Consider the following 19,432-nt stretch of genomic DNA (forward strand, 5'->3'; position numbering starts at 1 on the left):
AAGAACTTTGTGAAATCTGTCTGCTGACTCCGAGCAGAAGAACAAGAAATATTCTGAACTCAGCCTTTCCTCCTTCCAATGCCACAGAAGCCTGGCAAAGGAAAATATCACTTTACACAATGTGTAATTTCTCCTTGGACTTGGCAGAGAAAAAACACGGAGGCATTTTTTTGGACAACGGGAAAACCTTAGAAAATTTGAGACCTGAATAATCTTAGAGAGCATGTGAAAATCCAGAAACAGAATGTTGATCTGAATGAGTGTGGATGGTGGGAAACGCGACAGCAGTGTCCACAATGGTGGACAGCAGGATGCTCTCTGATTCCAGTTGGGACGCGTTGATTAATGGATCAATGCGGTCCAGTGGATGTGGCTTAAGGGGGCACGGTGGAGATGGGTTGATGGTTAGACTAGATGATCTTAGTGGTCTTCTCCAACCTTAATGATTCTACAGTTCAGTGAAAGTCGTGACACTGTGATCTGAACCTCCCGCTTTGTTATCCTAACCTCTGCCTCTTTGAAGCACGATGCTACATAGACCTGTCCACGTAGACACTGCCACCAGCATGCTTTATACTCACTGCAGATTCCAACTGTGTTGCTCTGAAATTCAATGACCAAACCCATTTGCTCCAACCCACCTGTACCTCCACAACAACCCCACACCTGACACTGCGGAACCTACAACAAACCTAAGGTCGGAATTCTCACAACTCCAAAGGAGAGAGGGCACAATGACCCTTTGGTCTGAGTTACACAGCAGGTATCCGTCCAAATGGGGCAGAACCTGGCTGCAGTGGAGATACTCAGTCTGAGTAGTTCAGCTCCATTTAATGGGTGTTTTTTCAGTGTTTCAGAGTTCAGGTTTTATTCAAGCGAGTGTCCCACGTATTTGAACCCCATGAGACCAAGAACCTTGGCTTGGAGTCTCATATGACTTTCTTATGAGATTTCCAGCTTTTCTGCTTCTGGTCTTGGCTTGAAATACCATGAGAATATTTATTCATGGTATTTTAGCACTCCTGGTTTCCAATCATTGAAAACCTGAGGAAAAGCTCAAAGGGTGGAGTAGATTTCTTATTTTAAATAAAAATGGGACAATGCTACAGATATGCTACCTGCAAGTACACGTTTTTGGAAGTAAATAAGAGCCTGACAATAAGGACTGGAATTGAAGTTTTCTCTAATTTTAACCTGCTTGGGACATTCTGTAGCTCTCTGACCCAGCATTTCAATAAGAGAACAAATACTGTCTTGATGCTGGAGACCATACAGAATGAGAGATGAACAAAGAGTGATTCCTCATCAAGATTACCAGGATTGTCCTTCCAAGGTCCCATCCTGAAAACGCTGATCTTAAGCCTTTTTCCTTTTCAAACCAGTGCATATCCTGCACGTCTCAGGAGCTGATGCTGAGACATGAGTGGAGGCTCATGTGTTGTTTCAAGGAAGCTGCATTTTTCAGTTGGCAGGCTCAGGAGGAGGCATGTCAAGAGCTGCCTATTTCTAATACTGCACAGAGAATTCCTCTGTATTTTTTTCCAGATGCTGAACAGCCCCCTTTATTTATTTATTTGTTTAGATTAGCTGCATTAAAATATACCAGGCTCCCAAATGTTTTTCACCCAAATTCCCATAGGAAGGGGCCTTTCTCATGAGGATGTATGGCCTTAAGTTAGTTACTGGGTTTAGCTCTCACTGCTCTGAAGAAGGATAACTTTCCTGACCTCATGGTACATGGGGTTGGAAGGCTTAGGGTACTTTGCACTGCAGAGGGATGTAGCATAATGCTGGGCAAAGGGACCATGGGACATCCAGCTTTTCCAGTGACTGTGGCACAGCAGTACCTGAAGGTGTGACTGGGGAAAGCACCTGGGCCAGGAGTTTCTGAGGTTTCAGGTGTTTTCTGCTAAACTTGGAAGAAGGGAGACAAACGGATGAATAGAAGAGACCTGTTCAAGCCTTGTTTGAAGATGTCTTACCTCCTTTTAAATTTTATCAGACATCAAAGTGCAGAAACCTTTCAAACACACCTAGGATGCATGCAGATTTTCATTTCAATCAGGGGATTTGGGGGAGATTGGTTGTGTAAAACAGAAAAGTTCTTGTCTCTGGAGCTAGGAGGAGTGCACCACTGGGATCAAGTTTCTCTTGGCTGTACAACTTACTGACATGTTCAGCACCAAGGGAAACTCAGAGCCACTCCAAACTGTGCAAGAGCCAGAGGAGCGTTTGCTGTGCAATGCTTGGATGTGACACACTGAGGACAAAATGGGACTGCCCAGCTGAAGGTGTCACCCCAAGAGCTGCCTGCTCTTCAGCAGGGGCTGTAGGATCTCCCCAAACGAAGCTGGAGATGAACAAAAGAGGCAAGACACGGTAGGAATGCATTCTCGTCCACAGTCCCTTAACAAAAAGTAAGCAGAGATCTGTAAACACTGTCCCAAGACCTGAGCCTCCCAACCTCAGCTCTCCTGGATGCTGTATCAATGTTTGTACATCTATATATTAAAAAAAAAAAAAAAAGTCACAGAATTGGCTCTAAACTTGGAGCTGTCTGCAGGCATCCACGCTGAAATCGGTACGGCGTCCTTGTAGTTGGCTCTTGCTCCCACATCACATCTAAATCTGAGCAGCCGGACTTTAAGAGAGGGAAATGCTGTGAAAAAAAAGGCCTTTAAATCTCAGGGAAACCATGTCTCTTGGAAGAGCAGAGGGCGCTCACCATCCACTGAAGCCATTCACTGTCTTTAAAGGGCTTTCCTCAGGCTAACAGCACTCCACCATCACTCCCCACAAGGCCTGGTTCTCTTTTCCAGCATGCTAACTCCTCATCCCAACTCCTTCAACTGCTATAGCATCAACTTCAATCCCCAACAAAATGGATAATCCCAATGAAAAGGCAGCGGCCTCACACTGGCAGAGCCTTTAGACATCCTCCCCGTTCTCACTGAGGGTCATGGTGTGAATTTTAATGGTTGGCACTTTGCAGTTTTCATGCACCGCGTTCCCTGCAGTGCCCGCACAGCAGCACTCCTGGAGGAAGCCTTTGCTTTTCACTTTGGCAGCAGTGCAGCTGGACTTGTCCTTAGGGATCGCATTTTTCGTCGGCACGCTTTGCGCGGCGGAGAAAATCTTCCATTCACAGACCCAATCGGCTTTGGAAATCTTATAGAAGGTTTCTCCCGAGCCGACGGGGATACGGACCACACCTCTGCCACCTCCCATGCTTTGGCTGTTGGGATGATTGAGGTTGAAGCTTGGGGGTTGCTTTTTCGCTGCATGCTTTCTTGGGAGGCACTGTGCTCTCAGGACATTTTGGAACGCTTTCTTAAACTCTTGACTGGAGCATGGATAGATGATGGGGTTGATGCAGCTGTTTAAATATCCAAGCCAAAATGTTATTTTAAAAAGTGTGTCCGGGGGTTTGATTGTAGGAAAGAAAGAACCTAAAATGGAAAATATACAGAGTGTTAAGGCAGAGGCAGTGAGAAATTGCAGGTAACCAAAGAAACTTAAACACTGGAAAAACATAAATAAGATTCTGCTCTGTCTTGGAAAATTTATGACTCAAAGCCTAATTCCTGCAGGAAAGAGTCTTTCAGAATGCATGATGCTGTACAATTACATGGATGCTATCAGAGATCAATTCAAGGCTCAAGACACCCACTTCATTATACAAGCATTGGCTTCTCCCATTTACAGCCTGAGGCAAGAGAACAGATAGCAAGTAATAAAGGAAAATTGCTCCCTCTAGAACTTCTCATTCAAGATCAGTTAGCCAAATAACAATCATGTTGAGGAGGTCATCAAAAGGGGTATCAAAGGGTAGGAAATCACAGCATTTTGGAAGTCTGAGTACTGGATTACTGGGTTGACCAACTAGAAGTCTTCAAAGCATTAGATATTGGGCGCTCATTTTCTCTTGCAGCCTTTCAGGAAATAGCTTTTCTTGTGGCATGCATCTGAAATGCAGAGAAATTAGAAGAAATTGAACACTGGAGAAATGGTCTGAAGTTGGAATGCATAACAAAGCAATATCTACCTGCAATCTTAACTCCCAGACACCATCCAAAGAGCAATGTAGATGGGTCCTTAGCAAGGAGAGCACTGTGGGCCTTTTTATTCTATAGGAAGCAGAACAGCATCGAAATACTAGAGGTGGTTTGACAGGGGTTATACAGCAAATGAGTGACAAAGCTGTTGGCTGTGCATTTATTGGAACTCATTGACACTGTATCAACTCCAAGTGGCCGTGCCAACTGAAGATGAAACAGCATTGCTAACAGCGTTTTTAAAAGTAGGCTATGGGAGCATTAAGGTTGGAAGAGGCCTCCAAGGTCATCTAGTCCAACTCCTAATGATAATACTGATACCAAAGGATTTAGTTTGATATCTACTGATTTAAAATATTGTGAATTCTTCCCAGTGCCAAACATTTAATTTTTTTTTCTGTTCAAATAAAATTTAAGCCCCTTACTGCTTTTAGAAGCAAATTCTTAGCTTGCTTATTAAATGATATGAATAATTTGCTTATAAGATTATTTGAATAGGATGTCTGTAAGTGCTTAAGAGATTTACTGATGGAAAGATGTAACTATAAAGCTACAGAGACACACTTGGGGTGTTAAAGAGTCAATGCTGCTGCTGCAGCACTTAGAAATTAGTTGCTTTTCCTGAATGACACTGGAAACCAGCCACTACAACAGGATCCTCTAGTTCTTTGGTACTTCTCTCTGCTTGGAAATAAAAACAATATTGCCTGAGCGTGAGTGAAACAGAAAACCAAAGTCCATGCGATGCGGGGGTGGGATAAGTGATAACAGCACTTCTAAGACCAGTCTTGCAAAACGGATCCAGAATGAGAAAAAAGAGAAAAACATTTCCCATATGCTGTCAAGGGAAAGGCTGCTTCTTACTTAACTCCAGTGAAACGGAAAGAAAAAAAAGAAAAAAGGAAAGTGATTCTATCATTCTGTTGACAGCAATTAGTTGCAATTGCTTATCATGGGCACAGGGAGCAAAATAATTTCCCAGCAAGTATATCGTGGTGTCACAGAATCACAGAATCGTAATTGGCTTATTTTGGACTTCATAGTCAGGTCTCTAACAAATTGCTCTTTTATCACTTATGTACACATGCCTTCCTGCTTTTCCCTCACAAATCAGAACCGTGTGCATTCAGGAAGAGATGCTGTGGAGGATTTTGATGGCAATGCCTTTGACACCCTCGATAGTTTCCTTGATTTCTGCATCACCTCCTCGGCTTGACAGGGGTTGGTCTGTTTGTTGGACCTCTGCTGATTCTGGAAAAGCTTGCAAAGCAACAAGAGCCTTCTAATTGAATCCTGAGAGTGCTGAACTTTGGTTTGAATCTTCTCCTTCTGAATCTTTTCCTTTCTTTGCCAAACAAAGTGACAGTGAGGGCAGCAAATGCTTCCAAGCGGCAAAACCCAGCGAGGAATTCTCAGGGTGTTTTTGCCCGTGTGGGAATGTATCAAAACACTGCTTGGACCAGGGGACGCAAACAGTGCAGTGTGATTAATGATGCGCTCATCCTGCTTCTGCTGAGCACAGCCTCTGCTACGAAACGCAGAGCAGTGCCATCTTTCTTCTATCCCCTATGGAAGAAACAGGGGATGGGCAGGGAGAGAGGTGCTGGGGTGCTGCCTGCAGGTATCCGCCCTGGGATCGCTCATCAAACACCAGACATGGGGCTCCCTACTTCCCTCTTGCTGCTGCATATGGCTTTTCCACTGTCGCTTTCAACACTGTCATTTTCTGTGACCAACAATGTCAAGACAGCAGTTCATATTTTGCAGTTAAGTGTAAGCAGGTACATCTGCAATTTAGGACTTTTCTCAGCAAGTTAGCATCACTTTCCTCTTATAAAAACAACTAAATGAGCTTCTTGGAGAGCTTTCTGCTTGAAGTGGTTGGCAGATGAAGAGTACGAAAGGATTCAAAATGTCCCAAACCTCCTCCATTTTTCCTTGATTTCTCCACTTAGGTGCAGCACTGCTCTCCCATCTTGTGCTAAGACAAAGGTGAAACAAGCCCAGGTGTAAGGCTGAGTGTGAAAATGGGTAAACAATAACAATTCCTGTTTGCTGCAACTTCTGGTTCGCCTGAAACGGAATGTGAGTGCCTTGCCAAAGTCTGCTAAAAATAGTGAAGAGCCAGTGTCAGAGTCTGCCTCTTGCTCATTTTTTTTCCTGTTCTTTTGAGGGGGGTGGAGATGGAAATCAGCATGCTAATTTATTAACGCAGCCTTTTTTAGTACATTGGTGTAGAGATTTGTTGCCTTGGAACAACACACTGTCAGAGTACAACAAATGCACTGACAGTGTACAAACTTTGCTGTGAGTGGGTCCCATTGCGTGTTGTCATTAACTCTTTCTTTCCAGGAGTGGATGCAACTTGGGTTTTGGGACAGCAGGTTCTCTCTGCTGGGCATTTGGTCATGCTACCCATGATGTTTTGTAGGTTAAGACCAGCTCTGCCTCCAGGTTTCATTATATCCGAACACTGTCCTGTAAACGAAGCATTACTAATGCCTATAGAAGGAAACATGGAATCATAGAATCATTAGCACTGGAGAAGACGTCTAAGATCCCCAAGTCCAACCCCAACCTGTCCCACCATACTCACTGACCAGTGCCACATCTTCACAGTTTTGGAACTACTCCAGAGATGGTGACCCCACCGCTCCTTGGACAGCCTGTGCCAATGACCACTCACTCCTAATACCCAACCTGAACCTCCTCTGGTGCAAGAGAAGGCCATCACCTCTCATCTTATTGCTATTACCTGGGAGTATAGGCTGACCCCTACCATCTCACCACAATCTCACTTCAGGGCATCATAGAGAGCAGGAAGTTCTACCCTGAGCCACCTCTTCTCCAGAGTGATCCATTCCAATTCCCTCAACTGCTTCCCATCAGACTTGTGCTCCAGACCCTTCACAGCACCGCTGCCCTTCTCTGGACAAGCTCCAAAGAAACATCATCAGTAGAACTGGTACTCAACAGACCCAGTATGTAACAGAGCTAAAAGTAAAATCAGAGTAGAGATAATGTGGACTTCCTTCTTATTCATGCCAGCAACTTCATCTTCCTCAGTGCTATAAGTCGAGTTCAGCATATTTAAACCTTGAGCTACTGAACTACAGTGCAGGGTGGAGAAATCATTTCAATTCCCAAAATCTCCTGTACGATGAGTTGAATCCTTCTGCACTTCGCAAGGGCCACAGACATGTTGGTATTTGCTTAGTGCCTCTTGGGAAATGTGGTGCCCTCTCCAGATGGGCATGGAAAGCAGTGCTGTTATATTGCAAACACTGGTTCTGCCCACAGCTCAGAAACACCCCATAACCTTTTATGCTGTCTACCCGAATACCTGGCAAAACAGGAAAAACATCACATTGCCCAGGTTCTTGGGGGCCATTTCACCTTCCATGGAATACTAAGAGTGTGTTCTTTTTTTTTTTCTGGGAGTGAAATGTTCAGTGATATTGTTGTCATGGTTAATATCAGTGGTAGATGGAACTGGTAGCAAGTAGGAGTAATATTCAAACAGTGCTGCTAAGCCTGATGATAAAGTATTCTGTTCAATGTGCAGAGACATTTAAACAGGCTGTGGCTGGCAGTGCAAGCCAGACAAGATTAAAGTAGAAATAAAACTTTTTTTTTTTAAAGAATGACTGCTATTAACCATGAGAAAAAATAACCCAGCGGAATGGTGAGCTCTCTTCTCCTTAAAGGTGTACAGCATAAGGCTGCCTGTGTCCTATGCAGCAGTGCTACTATGAGGTGACACCCTTTGGTAGGTGACATATAGGAGGATGGAGTAATGACCTCTTTTGCTTCCTGGCTTCTAAAGATCCCACGTGTGGAGGTCTTAATGTCTTTCCTGGAATAAAATAATAAATAGTGGCAAAACTGGATACAGCTCAGAGCCTTCATCTTCCATTATCTCCCAATAGTTTGTGCTGGAACCAAAAGAAACTTCAGCTGATCTCTTAATGCCTTTGACTTGTAGGCTGACTAGTTGGCTTAGTGGGAAGTATTGGTGATGATGGTTGGACTGGATGACCTTAGAGGTCTTTTCCAACCTTGGAGATTCTATGAGTCTATGATTCTAAAGGATGCTGAAATTCCTGCTTTGTTTTCAGTAAATTGAGTTTTATAGAAAGCCAGTAGCACAACTCAATTGCTTGCTATATGAAAATTAAATAAAATAGAACGTGCTACCAGCGTCCTGAGATCCTTTGCCACAAAATATCTCATTGCATACCCCTAAAATGCCAGGACTGCATTCCTTTCCCTCACCATTTATTTTCCTGTTTGTCAGATTCAGGTTTCTTCAGCTTTGAGAGAGAAGTTTTCCACGCACCTCCTGGTGAGTAAGTGCCAATTCAGCCCCAGAGATGCAATTTGACTGTGTCATTAGTCAGAAGTTACAGAGCTGCTTGATTATAGGTTGTTTAAGAGCCAGCACTGATGTCACACGTCATTTCACTGACGGACAGCTGATAGGGACTCAGCAGCTCCCAGACTAAAGAAAATTCTTGTTTACGCTGTATCATCTCCATTAGCACCACAGGAATAAGATCCTACAGATTTTCATGGCTCCTGGACCTCATTGTGTTGTTAAAATCCAGCTAAATCTCACAGCTCTGTTTAGCTTCACTAGATTTTTTCCTCTTTTTACGGTGTAAATTTGGTGATTGAGTCAGAGCTCGGGGAAAGGCAGGCAGGGTGGTATGGGTGCACTCACAGAATCAGACAGAATCATGGAATATCCTGAGCTGGAAGGGATCCATAATGATCACTGAGTCCAATCCCACCTGGGAGAGAACAGCAGTACCCTGCACGTTGTGAGCACAGAACCACGTGCTGTTTGTCAGGACTGTGTTGGCAGGGCTTTAAGCATCCAAGGGAATCAGGAAAAGTACATTTGTGGCTTGCACAAGTCTGAAGTCCTCGCACCTTTTGCCTGTGACACCTGGGATTAAGCATCTGCAATCACAGCAAGCTGAAAACAGGGACGGCTGCGTGTTCACAGAGCTCAGGCCCTATGGGATCTGTCCTGTCCCAGAGCAATTGCCCTAAAAAAAGGAGGATGGAGCAGCAGAGAGGATCCCCAGTGCCTTCCCACAGACCGACTCAGTACCAGCAACTCCACATCTCTGCGCTGCCAGTGCTCACAAATGGGCCTCATCTCATGTTCCCGTTCTCAACGTTAGCAGTGAACTTTACTCCATAAGACCCGCACTCTTTGTGCACCTCGGGTCAAACACAGCCACCCCACGGAGAGTGCATTTATATGTAAGTATTGCTGCCGACACAGCTGCCCTCTGCACGTATGTTCCGTCCCTGCACGTCTCACCCATATGGAAAGCATCTTCCGTGGGAACAAAAATGGGATCAAAGCGCACTTCAGCCGGAGGAAACGCTTCTGTTATTTTTTGTGATCATATTAGTGCAGCAAACGCAGGACGGTGGTTAAGTATTTGAGTGAGAAGAGATGTGAGGAAGGGTAAGAGCCTGCATCTGTCAAGTCTTGCACACTTCCAGCTGTGCTTGTCCCAGGATCTGGATTATTGTGGCTGATTCGGGGGGAAAATGAGAAAGGCTTTGTGTTTGGATCTCTCTGAACTGCGATAAACAGCAATAGGCAGAGAAGCGAGGATCTGAATTCAGATCCCCGTGTTGTTCTGTAGGGTGTGGGTATCTCCAAAGGACACAGGTGGGACAGACGGACACCAGGAGTGGGTCAGCCTGGGAATGGTGCTCTGATTATTCGGATTTCTTCAGGCCAAATTTATGCTCTGTTTCATGTCGTACCCACTTAGGATGGCTGATATTTCTGGCAAAGAGCAAACGTCTCACCAAGAAACTATTTCCAGATTCACTGTGTGCAGATGCAGATTTAGAAAGTAGATAAAAAAAAATACATCCCAAAACATGGGAAGGTGAACCGAGGTTTTCTTACCCATGTAAGCCCAAATGATAACACTGATTTACAAATTGTTTTAATTGCCAGTGAAATTCCAGCTCCCTTGCTGTGGAATTATTCAGGATCTCTTCGCTAATGTTGTTATGATACTGGAGATTCTTCCCAAAGCCCCAGCTCCTGGAGGCACGCACTTAAAACAAAACCTTAGCTTTCACTTCAGAAATAAAAAGCCAAAACAATGGCATGGTTCAGAGCACAGTTGGAAAAGATGAGTTGGTTGCTGGTCGTGATTTGGAATCCCCGGGGTTTGCTACACTGGAATTATGCTCCTTAGCAAAAGCTGACTGTCCAGCCCTTATGCATTCAAATCAAAGACAAGCCCTGAAATCTGCTGAGTGGGGAGGGAGAATTATTCATCACCTTTCAATCCCTAACGAATTCTAAATAGCACCATGATGTCTGAGAGGACAGGGAGTGAAAATGACATCCGTGGTTCATTTACTCCAGGTGCCTGCAGGTGGTGACTGCACAGAGAAAGAACATTTTGAAGACAAGGATGAGCCTTCTTCTTGACAGGTAGCTCATGCAGGAAAGCTGTAGATGTGAATCACGACACACAGCAGAACTCGCTCCACATTCTCTCCCTGCTTGGCATTTGAATGGCTATTAATGTTAGCAATTCCTTCTCCGGCTTTGCTGCATTATGAGTCAGTGGGACACATTTCAGGGCTTGGTGACAGCAGAGAAATATTGGCCATGGGGACGTCGATGGGATTTTTGCCATTGGGTGCAGCATAGCGGTTACTGGCTTACACCAACAAGACCTGTTTTTACTGTGCTTACAAAAACACCCCTTGAGATCAGACAAAACATACAGATATCTTGACTCTTTATTTCATGGCTTATTTTCTCCCCACTCAATGTCTTAACACACAGCCCTGTAATCCACCACTCAAATAGTGCCAAACACCCTTCTTCTTTCTGACCCACCATTCTGTAGCTTGGGCTCTATTCTGGGTTTCTTTCCCCCTTAATTTCTTTTTGTGGCTGAGGCAACACACTGAAATGCTATCATAGGGAATCTAGCTCTGAATATTCTCACCATGGCTGGAATTCAGCATGTTCTGAAACTATGTAGAGCAAGGCTGTCCCAGCTTTTATTCATTTTATTTCAGGTGTTATCAGCTGAACAAAGATAAGAAGGAGGATTCCCATCCTTGCCTCTCAGAACAGCCCAGCCATGATGGCACTGAGGACTGTTGATGCTGGAGGGACAGGAGGATCTCCTTCTGTTTACCACTATGAGACCATCTGGCCAATTCTACAGGAGAAAAGAGATGGTTCAGTGAAAGGAGCTTTATTTTTGTATGGCATGAAATGCCAGCATAAGGCAGTTCCCATTCTTTTCACCTGGAAGAGTGGTGCAGTTCATACAGTTGTCCTCCCTAGGAAAGCTTTTACTTGCTCTGCCTTTCTTTCCCCATCAGTAAATGGGGTTACTCTCCTGACATGTAAACATTTTGGCACTGCCTTCACAGAATTAGACATTACTTCAGCATCACCAGGCAAAATGGCTTTGATTCTATGGGAAATTGGTGACTTTCTGTTTGGCACCTGCAGTTAACCTGTTAATGACAAATCCCAGCTTACTTCTGAATCTCACACAGTACAATTTCCATTCGTGCTGTTGGTCAAATGGTTGGAAATGGGTGAATCACAAACCTTCCCCTTTTTTGGACCCCAGAAGATTCTAAAAATAATATTCAAAGCGCCGTCTCTCAAGCTGGACTCTATTATTCTGCAAGCCATTCCCAATTTTTGCTTATTAAAGCACCAATGTCTGAAGGAGTCAGCAGGAAGTGAACAGTGAGTTGCAGAGTGTGAATGTCAAGACAGGGAGCTGATTTCCTCCTATGAAGAAACACAGACAGAACAGGCACCCACTTCATGCCTCTCACCCAGCTCTGTCGTGAGAAGGAACACGGCCCGAAGCCCAACAACTTTGCCAATAAGTGGGCAGGATGGAGGGTGGCTCAGCCAGCAGCAGTGGGAGTTGATCAAAATGTGTTGTGACAAGAGAACATAATGAATGGAACCTCAGACGGTCCTGGAAAGAGCAAAAGCCATCAAGATACACCTGATATGGTTTTTTTTTTTACTGGTAATACAAACCAGGCAGGTCCTCAAAGCTCAGCGTTGGGGAAGTACTGTGTCCTAACAGACAAGTGCATTATCCCAGCCTTATAACACAGAGAGCAGCTCAATCATGCCTTTCCCAGTGTGATCATGGCAGATGTATTTCTGCATGTGACAGCACATGGAATCCTCTCCATTGTGTCTGGCTGCCAGTGGTTTCCAAAACTAATTTACAGCTGAGTTGATTGGGGCCCAAGAAAGGTGCTATAACTAAAATCAGTCACCTCCTTAAAGCATCAGAAACAGGCTGATATTCCATCACTGCAGAGGGCCATAGCCCTGAGAGCCCCACCTGTGACCTTTACCCACACACACCATTGCCCATGGAGCTGCTTATAAGGTCAGGCTCTTGGTTCTGGGCTGACTCTCTTTTGTTGCTTTATGTTTTGCTGGTGGCTGCTGGGCCATTTGCTGGCCCTGCCCTTTCTCCTCACCTTTTGAACTGCTCCAGAAACCTGTTCTCAGGTTCAGCTTCAGGTGGCCTATTGTAGTTGGTGCCTCACAGATCCTGGCTGCTCAGTGTTAATCGTTTCCAATAAAAAAAGTAATACTGTTGTCCTCAAGGCACTGTTTCTTCATGGAATCATTAAGGTCAAAAAAAGACCTCCAAGATCCCCAAGCCCAATCCATTCCACCATGCCCACTGACCACGTCCCTCAGTGCCACATCTCCATGGCTCTGGAACACCTCCTGGGATGGTGGCTCCCTGGGCAGCCTGTGCCAATGACCATGCTTTCTGAGAAGTTTTCCTAACATCCAACCTGAACCTCCCTTCGTCGTGGTCTTAAAGAGTTCTGCTAAAATGTCACGCGATTGTGATGAGCAGCAGGATTTCATTTGATAACCGAGATGAAACCAAAATGTTTTGCAGTAAGAAGGTCTTGAGTAGGAAAGCTAAAAGCTCCTCTGAGCTGCTTGAATTGAATGCATTTTGGTTTGAAAAAGGAGCCAAATGTAAGGCTACCTCGGGTCTGATTTTTGGGTGCTCCTGCGTGGAGTCAGGAGTTGGACTCAGTTATCCTTATGGGTCTCTTCCAACTGTGGAAATACTCTGATTCTATGATTCAACCAAAGCATGGACAGTACTAGAAAAAACTGTTTCAAAACTGTTCTGACCATGCAGTTTCAAGCAGGGCTGTTAACCAAGGAAGCTCAGGTGCTATGGGTTTTCACTTAAGTGGCTGCCAGCAGTTGGGAATAAGGTGTTGCTAATAAGAAATAATGGTCAAAGTAAGAAAAAGAGGCTGCAGATATGGGAGATGTGTGAGACCAACAGCTGTGTGCAGAGAATTATCCTTACTTGAAGGTCTGGATACCTGGCTGCCTGGGTGGGGTAGGATGTTCTTACAGGCCCCCTGGGAGCAAACCTCAGTCGTTGCTGAGTGAGAGGTGGACAAGGAATTTTGAATTCCTAAGCAGGAGATTTATCTATTCTTCAACACATTCTTCTGTTGAATATATCCCTTCTATAATTATAGAAAGGCTTGATGCCTGAAATAAGGAAAATTTGGCACATACACCCAAAAATCTGCTTGGGAAGCAATTGTAGAGAGATGTAGATGTATGTGAGCTTCAGTCTCCTTAGTTTAAAACCCAATACGAGAGCTGAAGCGTTGGACACAATTCTTCCCAGGCAGTGACATTTCTAGGAAGTATCTGTGCAAAGTTCATTCATCAGTGGGTTTACAGCTCTTCTGTGAGGGGAATGATAAGAATTCAAAGAGAGATTTGCAGACCAAAGGGATCAGATTTCCACTGCTGGGGGCCAGAGAGGACTGGGGCTCAGTAAGAAAAGGTATCGTTCAAAAAGGTTACTGGTCACAAAGAACCTCACTGTTTTGCTGGTTCTCAGACTAAACTCTTATTTAGGCTTAAATGTATTGGAGGATTGCTCCACCTGAACCAGCGTTTCCATCAGTCTAACCCATGATGGAAAATAAGCTCACATTGTGCTAAGAATTTGTCTAGAGTGGAGCTGAGACTCAATTAGGGGAACACAAAGACTGCAATTTGAGTTAGAGCTTTTCTGGGTCTAGTTTTGGGGAATGCAACGGGAACACGAGAATTGCAATTTGAGTGAGAACTGGTTTGTGAGGATAGGCTGAGTTCTAGGAAGTTGCTACAGGAAAGCTTTGTGACCAGGAGCAGGTCCACTGATCAGATGGAAAGAGGGAGAGAAAGCACGCAAAAAACTGAAAACCTGTCTTCTTCCAGGGGAAACGGGCTGTTGTGACAGCTTTTCAAATTAGAGACATTTTGTGAAAGCTGAGTTTGCATGCCAGTGCCCTAACCTCATTTATTTCCATGCAACAAGATCATTGTTTGTTGGCTTGTTCCACAACCATCGAAGCCAAGTGAGGAGGTGTATGGAACATAATGCTCATTCCCATGGAGGGATCCAAGAAGGTAAGACATTACTCACATAGATTGCAACTGGCAATTTTACACACTGATTTCAATTAAGATATTGTCATGTGGCAGGAATACTCAAATTGTTTCTCCATTTATTTTCGGCAGTATCTGCTGATCTGGATGTCACGCCTTTATCCCACTCTCAATCTCCTTTTATTACTCCTGCCTTCCCTGTACCTACACCCCAAACATTTCCACCCCTGCTCGTTGTGTACTTCAGTGAGCCAGGTGCTTCTAGCTGCTCCTTGGTTCCCAGCTGGCAAGACTGATAAGTGAGGGGATCTTGACACTGGTTGGGGTGGAGCAGCCTGCCTCAGGATGCTTTCTTGTTCAGTTTAACAGCTCCTTGTCTCTGACAAATCAACAAGTCGTTTTGAAAGACTTTTAAAACAACATTGCAACTCCATGAAGACAGGGAAGCTAATAACCTGAAGAAAGTTGCCTTATAAGGGATCAAAGGAAGATGCAAAGCTGGTCTTCAATCAAGCAAATTTCCTAATCCAAAGCAAATTAACAACAGCACCGTGTGTGCAGCCGCACAGCAGATGAAAAGTAGTGTGTTTGATGTGTTCTCTTAAACCCTTTTTGGGTATGTTTCAGGCATCTTGGCAACCAGCATTCCAACGTGCTGACACCCTGGGCAGCAGAGCCAGCCTTTCCAGAGCTCCCTTTATGCAACTCCTACAGCTCAGACTCCAACTCCTGCTCCATCACCTCCATCTATTTGACCAATGAGAGTGAATCCGTACTTTTTTTTGGTGTGTGTGTGTGTTGACATTTGTGATGTTTTTTTTTGGGAAACAACCAGGTGCTCTGGGTTAATCCAGGAGAGGTTAATTGAAAAAGAACCCAACGTCTTTTGTAAGGTGTAAGAAAAGAAAATAATCTCCCAAACCTTTAAGTGCTTAGGTAAGCATCGTTTTCCCTTCTCATTGTACTCAGTGTAGCACTAGTAGCTAAAATTTCCATGCAGCCTGCAGCCTCACTTTATTTTTCCTATACTGCCTCAAGACTGCGAGAAAAGCTGCTGTAGTTGGACAGGGCAGATGGAAGGTTCCTTGTTTCCAAAGCCAGCATTTAGTACAGCTCTCGCTTTGCAAACTTTATGTGACGTGCCACGCTCAGATGCAGTCATAAAATTAGCATTCTGGTTCTGAATCCTGAAACTACATCAAAGGTGACTGAGCAAAGTTTAATTAAGGTTCTGATTACTTTATATTTCATGATAGCAAAGCAGAACACATCCCACCCCTTTAGAATTATGGCTGAGGAATGAATATCTGTATTCAGCACGGAGAGTGAGACGGCAGCCGGTGTTTGGCCAGTGTGCCCAGTGGGTTTCCACGTAGGATGCAAACCAGAGAAGTGTAAAATTAGTTTGGAGGATCCTCACGGCTGTGCTGTGGCTGGATGGGTGATAAATTAAAAATACATTCATTTGGAATATGGTATTTCATAGCATGACACCTTCTATTAGGGAGCTGATTATTTCTCATAGCGGGGAATTAATGGGTTCTGAGCACTTAGAGAGTTTTGTCCCCAAACAGTAAACTGCTGCTTAGACCATGAATACTTTTATGTGTTGACCTTTTATAAATTTATATCACCTGAAGAACTGGCTGCAAACTGGAATATAAACACAAACACCTAAAACACCATTCCTAAAGCAGAACTGATCAGGAATAAGTCCTTGGGTATTTTCTATGTGGAAAAAGGCTGTCAAAATCAATTTCATTCTTTTCAGCATTTTAGCTTCCCTTTGCCTGGCTAGGTTTGACACTTTCATTTTTCACGTTCAGTTTTGATGCATGTTTTGATTTTTGACAGCTTTCCAACAGAAAACAATTCCCTCAGCGCTCTTCTGATCGGCTCTATTGAACACAGGCAAACGCATGGCCCTCCTTTGGGGGAAGGGGCCGTAGAAGGGGTTTATGCATTACTTACCTAGAGGCATGACTACAAAAAATGGAAGCCAGCACAGAACAAAGCATCCCACTACAATTCCCAGGGTCTTGGCCGCTTTCTTTTCTCTGGAGAACTTGAGGAGACGCACTGAGAAGTGATGCTTGCTCTTAGAACTGGCCGTGGCCCCGCTCGTTTCGGAGGCGTTTTTGCGGTGGATCCGTAGGGTCACTGCTTCAGAACGAGATTTCTCCATCTTCAACCCTGACCTCAAACCTTTGTTTTCCCTTTTGGCCACGACATACACTCGGCAGTACATCACCAGGATGATGGTCAGTGGGAGGTAGAAGGAGCCCAGCGCAGAGAACAGCACGTAGCCGGGCTCTTCGGTGATCTGGCAGATGGTCTCGTCTTCGGGTGCTGGTTCCTTCCATCCAAAAAGAGGTCCAATGGAGATGACCAGAGACAGCGCCCACACGCACAGCAGAGCCAGGAGGCCTCTCTTCTCTGTCACTATGCTGGGGTATCGCAGTGGGTAGCTCACCCCGATGTATCTGTCTATCGAGATGATGCAGAGGCTCATAATGGAAGCAGTGCAGCAAAGGACATCAACAGCTGCCCAGATGTTACAGAAGATCCTCCCAAAGGCCCAGTAGCCCAAAATCTCCATAGTAGCAGAGAAGGGCAGGACAGTGGATGTCAAGAGGAGGTCAGCTACAGCAAGATTAATTATATAGTAGTGGGTGACACTCTGAAGATGCCTGTGGCAGGCTACAGAGAGGATAACCAGAATGTTACCCAAAACCCCAAAAATGATCAGCCCCCCTAGGATAACACCCAGCAAAATGGCCTTGGAAATGTTCACGGGCCCTGCAGAGTGGGTGCAGTTGGAACAGTCGGATGAGTTCCCAGAGAGGAAAACCATGGTGAGTGACTGGCAATGGCTACTGTACTTCACGCCCTTTTCAGGTAGAAAAAGTGATGGGATCAGTCCTCAGAATGTCCTACAGGCAACATTGCCTGGCTTTGCTGGGTGGAAGATTTTTAAAGAAAGTTTCAGCAGTGCAGCACCAGGAGTAATGAGAAGGATCCAAAAACATAGTAGAAAGCCTACTTTTCTTCCCAAATATTTACCATTCCAGCACAGCTAAAATCCACTGTTTGCAAGTCAGATTTAACCCCTTTTGCATTGTTCCTGGGTTGCAGAAATGAGGCTACATAAAACTGAGGCTGCTTTTCCCGCTTTCCAGGATAATGTGATGAGAAGTACTGGAATCACAGGTGCAAGTCATTTCTGTCTCCTTGGGAAGAGTGAATATTTAAGTAGCAAAAAACATCCCATAGGGTCTCAAATCCAGGTTTCTCCAAAGAGGAATAGTCACTCGTGCTTTAAATTACCTTTTGCTAGCCTTGACTCTGTCTTACAAAAAGGTTTTGCAGAAGCCTGGCCAGGTGGAGGCTGTTGCAGCGTCACTTGAGATGTGTGCCACCACTGCTCTGTAGGGTCTGAGGGTCGATCAGAGCCTCTGCGTGTGAAGCAGCTGGCAGCTGGGCTCCTTGAAGTTGGTTTTCATCCACTTCTGGCTCTGAAGGAGAGTGAAGTTTGCCACGTTGTTGATGCAGGCTGCTGTGCTCCTTTCAGATGATCAACTCCTGGAAGAGACAAAGGCACAATGCGATTCCCAGAAGCAGCGTTTGCTCACTGCTATGGTTCCCATATAAGAATAGAGTGGGGAGCTATTTTAGGGAGCCTTTCTCATGCTGGCTGCAGCTGGTGGAACCAACCTTTTTCGGCCCAGCATTGTTTAACAACTATGAAAACAACATGAATTTTGTCGCCTGGATTTTTCTTACTGCGTTGTCAGCAGTGATCCGCTCTCCTTTAGGACAGCAATCCATCCCAACCATCAGCTCACCTGCAGAGAGCAGCTCAGGGAGAGAGAAGCCTGCAGGACACAATTTGGGACTACAAACTGTGAGGCAGATTTGTAAGTCTGGAATTTAATTTGAGATTTCTTTATTAAGTGGCTCTGTTTACACATCAAACTACTCGTTAGTCCAGCTAACAGCCTGTTTTGGAAATCTATAGGGAAAAGCAATTTCTGCCAAGCAGAAGATGCTGCAAGGGACAAGTTTCCTACTGAGAGAGACAACATTTCATGTCTCTGGAAGACAAACTCAGCCTCGGCTGACTAAATATGGAGAAAAGGTACATCAGATGGGGAAGTGAGGATAAGCTGGGAACTGAGACTCAGGGCTACAAAGGGAAACTGCATATGTCAGCTGAAAGCCATTCCCAACACCTGCATGTAGGTTCAATGTTCCCATGCAAAGTATTGATGGGACATCTGAAAAACCACCAGCAATAATGCTCCAGTTAAATCTAAGGTAAGACTGAGTGTTGTAGCACAGGTCTTTGGATGAGTTCCTCAGATCACACCTCCAGCACTGAGCAGCAGGAAATGTCATGTAGCTTGGTCTCAAAACAACATTTTCCTTTGAGCAAAGAGATCTGGAACAACTCTTACCCTGAACCTCTGGAATGCCCCGTTTGTAACAGGGAGAATGGGGGAGGGAGGTGGAGAGGTATTCCACTGTGGGAATTTGCCCTCCCTGCAGTGGAACAAAATTCAGTCTTTGTATTTTCCTTTCCCCAAGAGGGAATAAGTAGAAGGATAATTCCAAGAAAGGAGACCATAGAATGAAACAATGACTTAGGTTGGTGGGTTCCAACCCCCAAATGACAGGCTTTAATAAGCACCTCAATGAAAATAGGCTGTGGCACTGAGCATCTGAAATCACTGTAACTGCAGTCATTATAGTGGTGCTGGTGGACAAGGAAATTAAGCAATCATCCAACTTGATTTTTAAGCACCTGGAACTAAACTTCATGGTAAGACAAGGAGATGCAGCAAAAATGCCTGATGGATATTCATGCTCCAAAGCAACCAGGTGATATTCT

At 44.7% G+C, this 19,432-nt stretch overlaps 2 protein-coding genes across 3 annotated transcripts in view; both read right to left on the reverse strand.

Annotated features, from left to right (window-relative positions):
* ANXA4 (annexin A4) overlaps positions 1-19,432 on the reverse strand; it is a 493,965-nt gene that overhangs the window by 40,885 nt on the left and 433,648 nt on the right. The window lies entirely within an intron of this gene.
* On the reverse strand, positions 497-17,769 carry ADRA1A (adrenoceptor alpha 1A). The gene is made up of 2 exons (XM_048928306.1): positions 16,513-17,769; positions 497-3,449 (listed from the first exon to the last, which is right to left on the reverse strand). Exons 1-2 carry the CDS (start codon positions 17,393-17,395, stop codon positions 2,929-2,931), a joined length of 1,404 nt encoding a protein of 467 aa, XP_048784263.1. The 5' UTR covers positions 17,396-17,769; the 3' UTR covers positions 497-2,928.

The sequence above is a fragment of the Lagopus muta genome, chromosome 27 (genome assembly GCF_023343835.1).
Source record: "Lagopus muta isolate bLagMut1 chromosome 27, bLagMut1 primary, whole genome shotgun sequence".
Lineage (NCBI taxonomy): Eukaryota > Metazoa > Chordata > Aves > Galliformes > Phasianidae > Lagopus > Lagopus muta.

Excerpts from the sequence above, each read along its gene's own strand:
- ADRA1A (XM_048928306.1), bottom strand. The coding sequence starts at position 17,395 with ATGGTTTTCCTCTCTGGGAACTCATCCGACTGTTCCAACTGCACCCAC. Across the intron at positions 3,450-16,512 it reads TTTTGTAGTCATGCCTCTAG|GTTCTTTCTTTCCTACAATC; the intron begins GTAAGTAATGCA and ends TTTCCATTTTAG.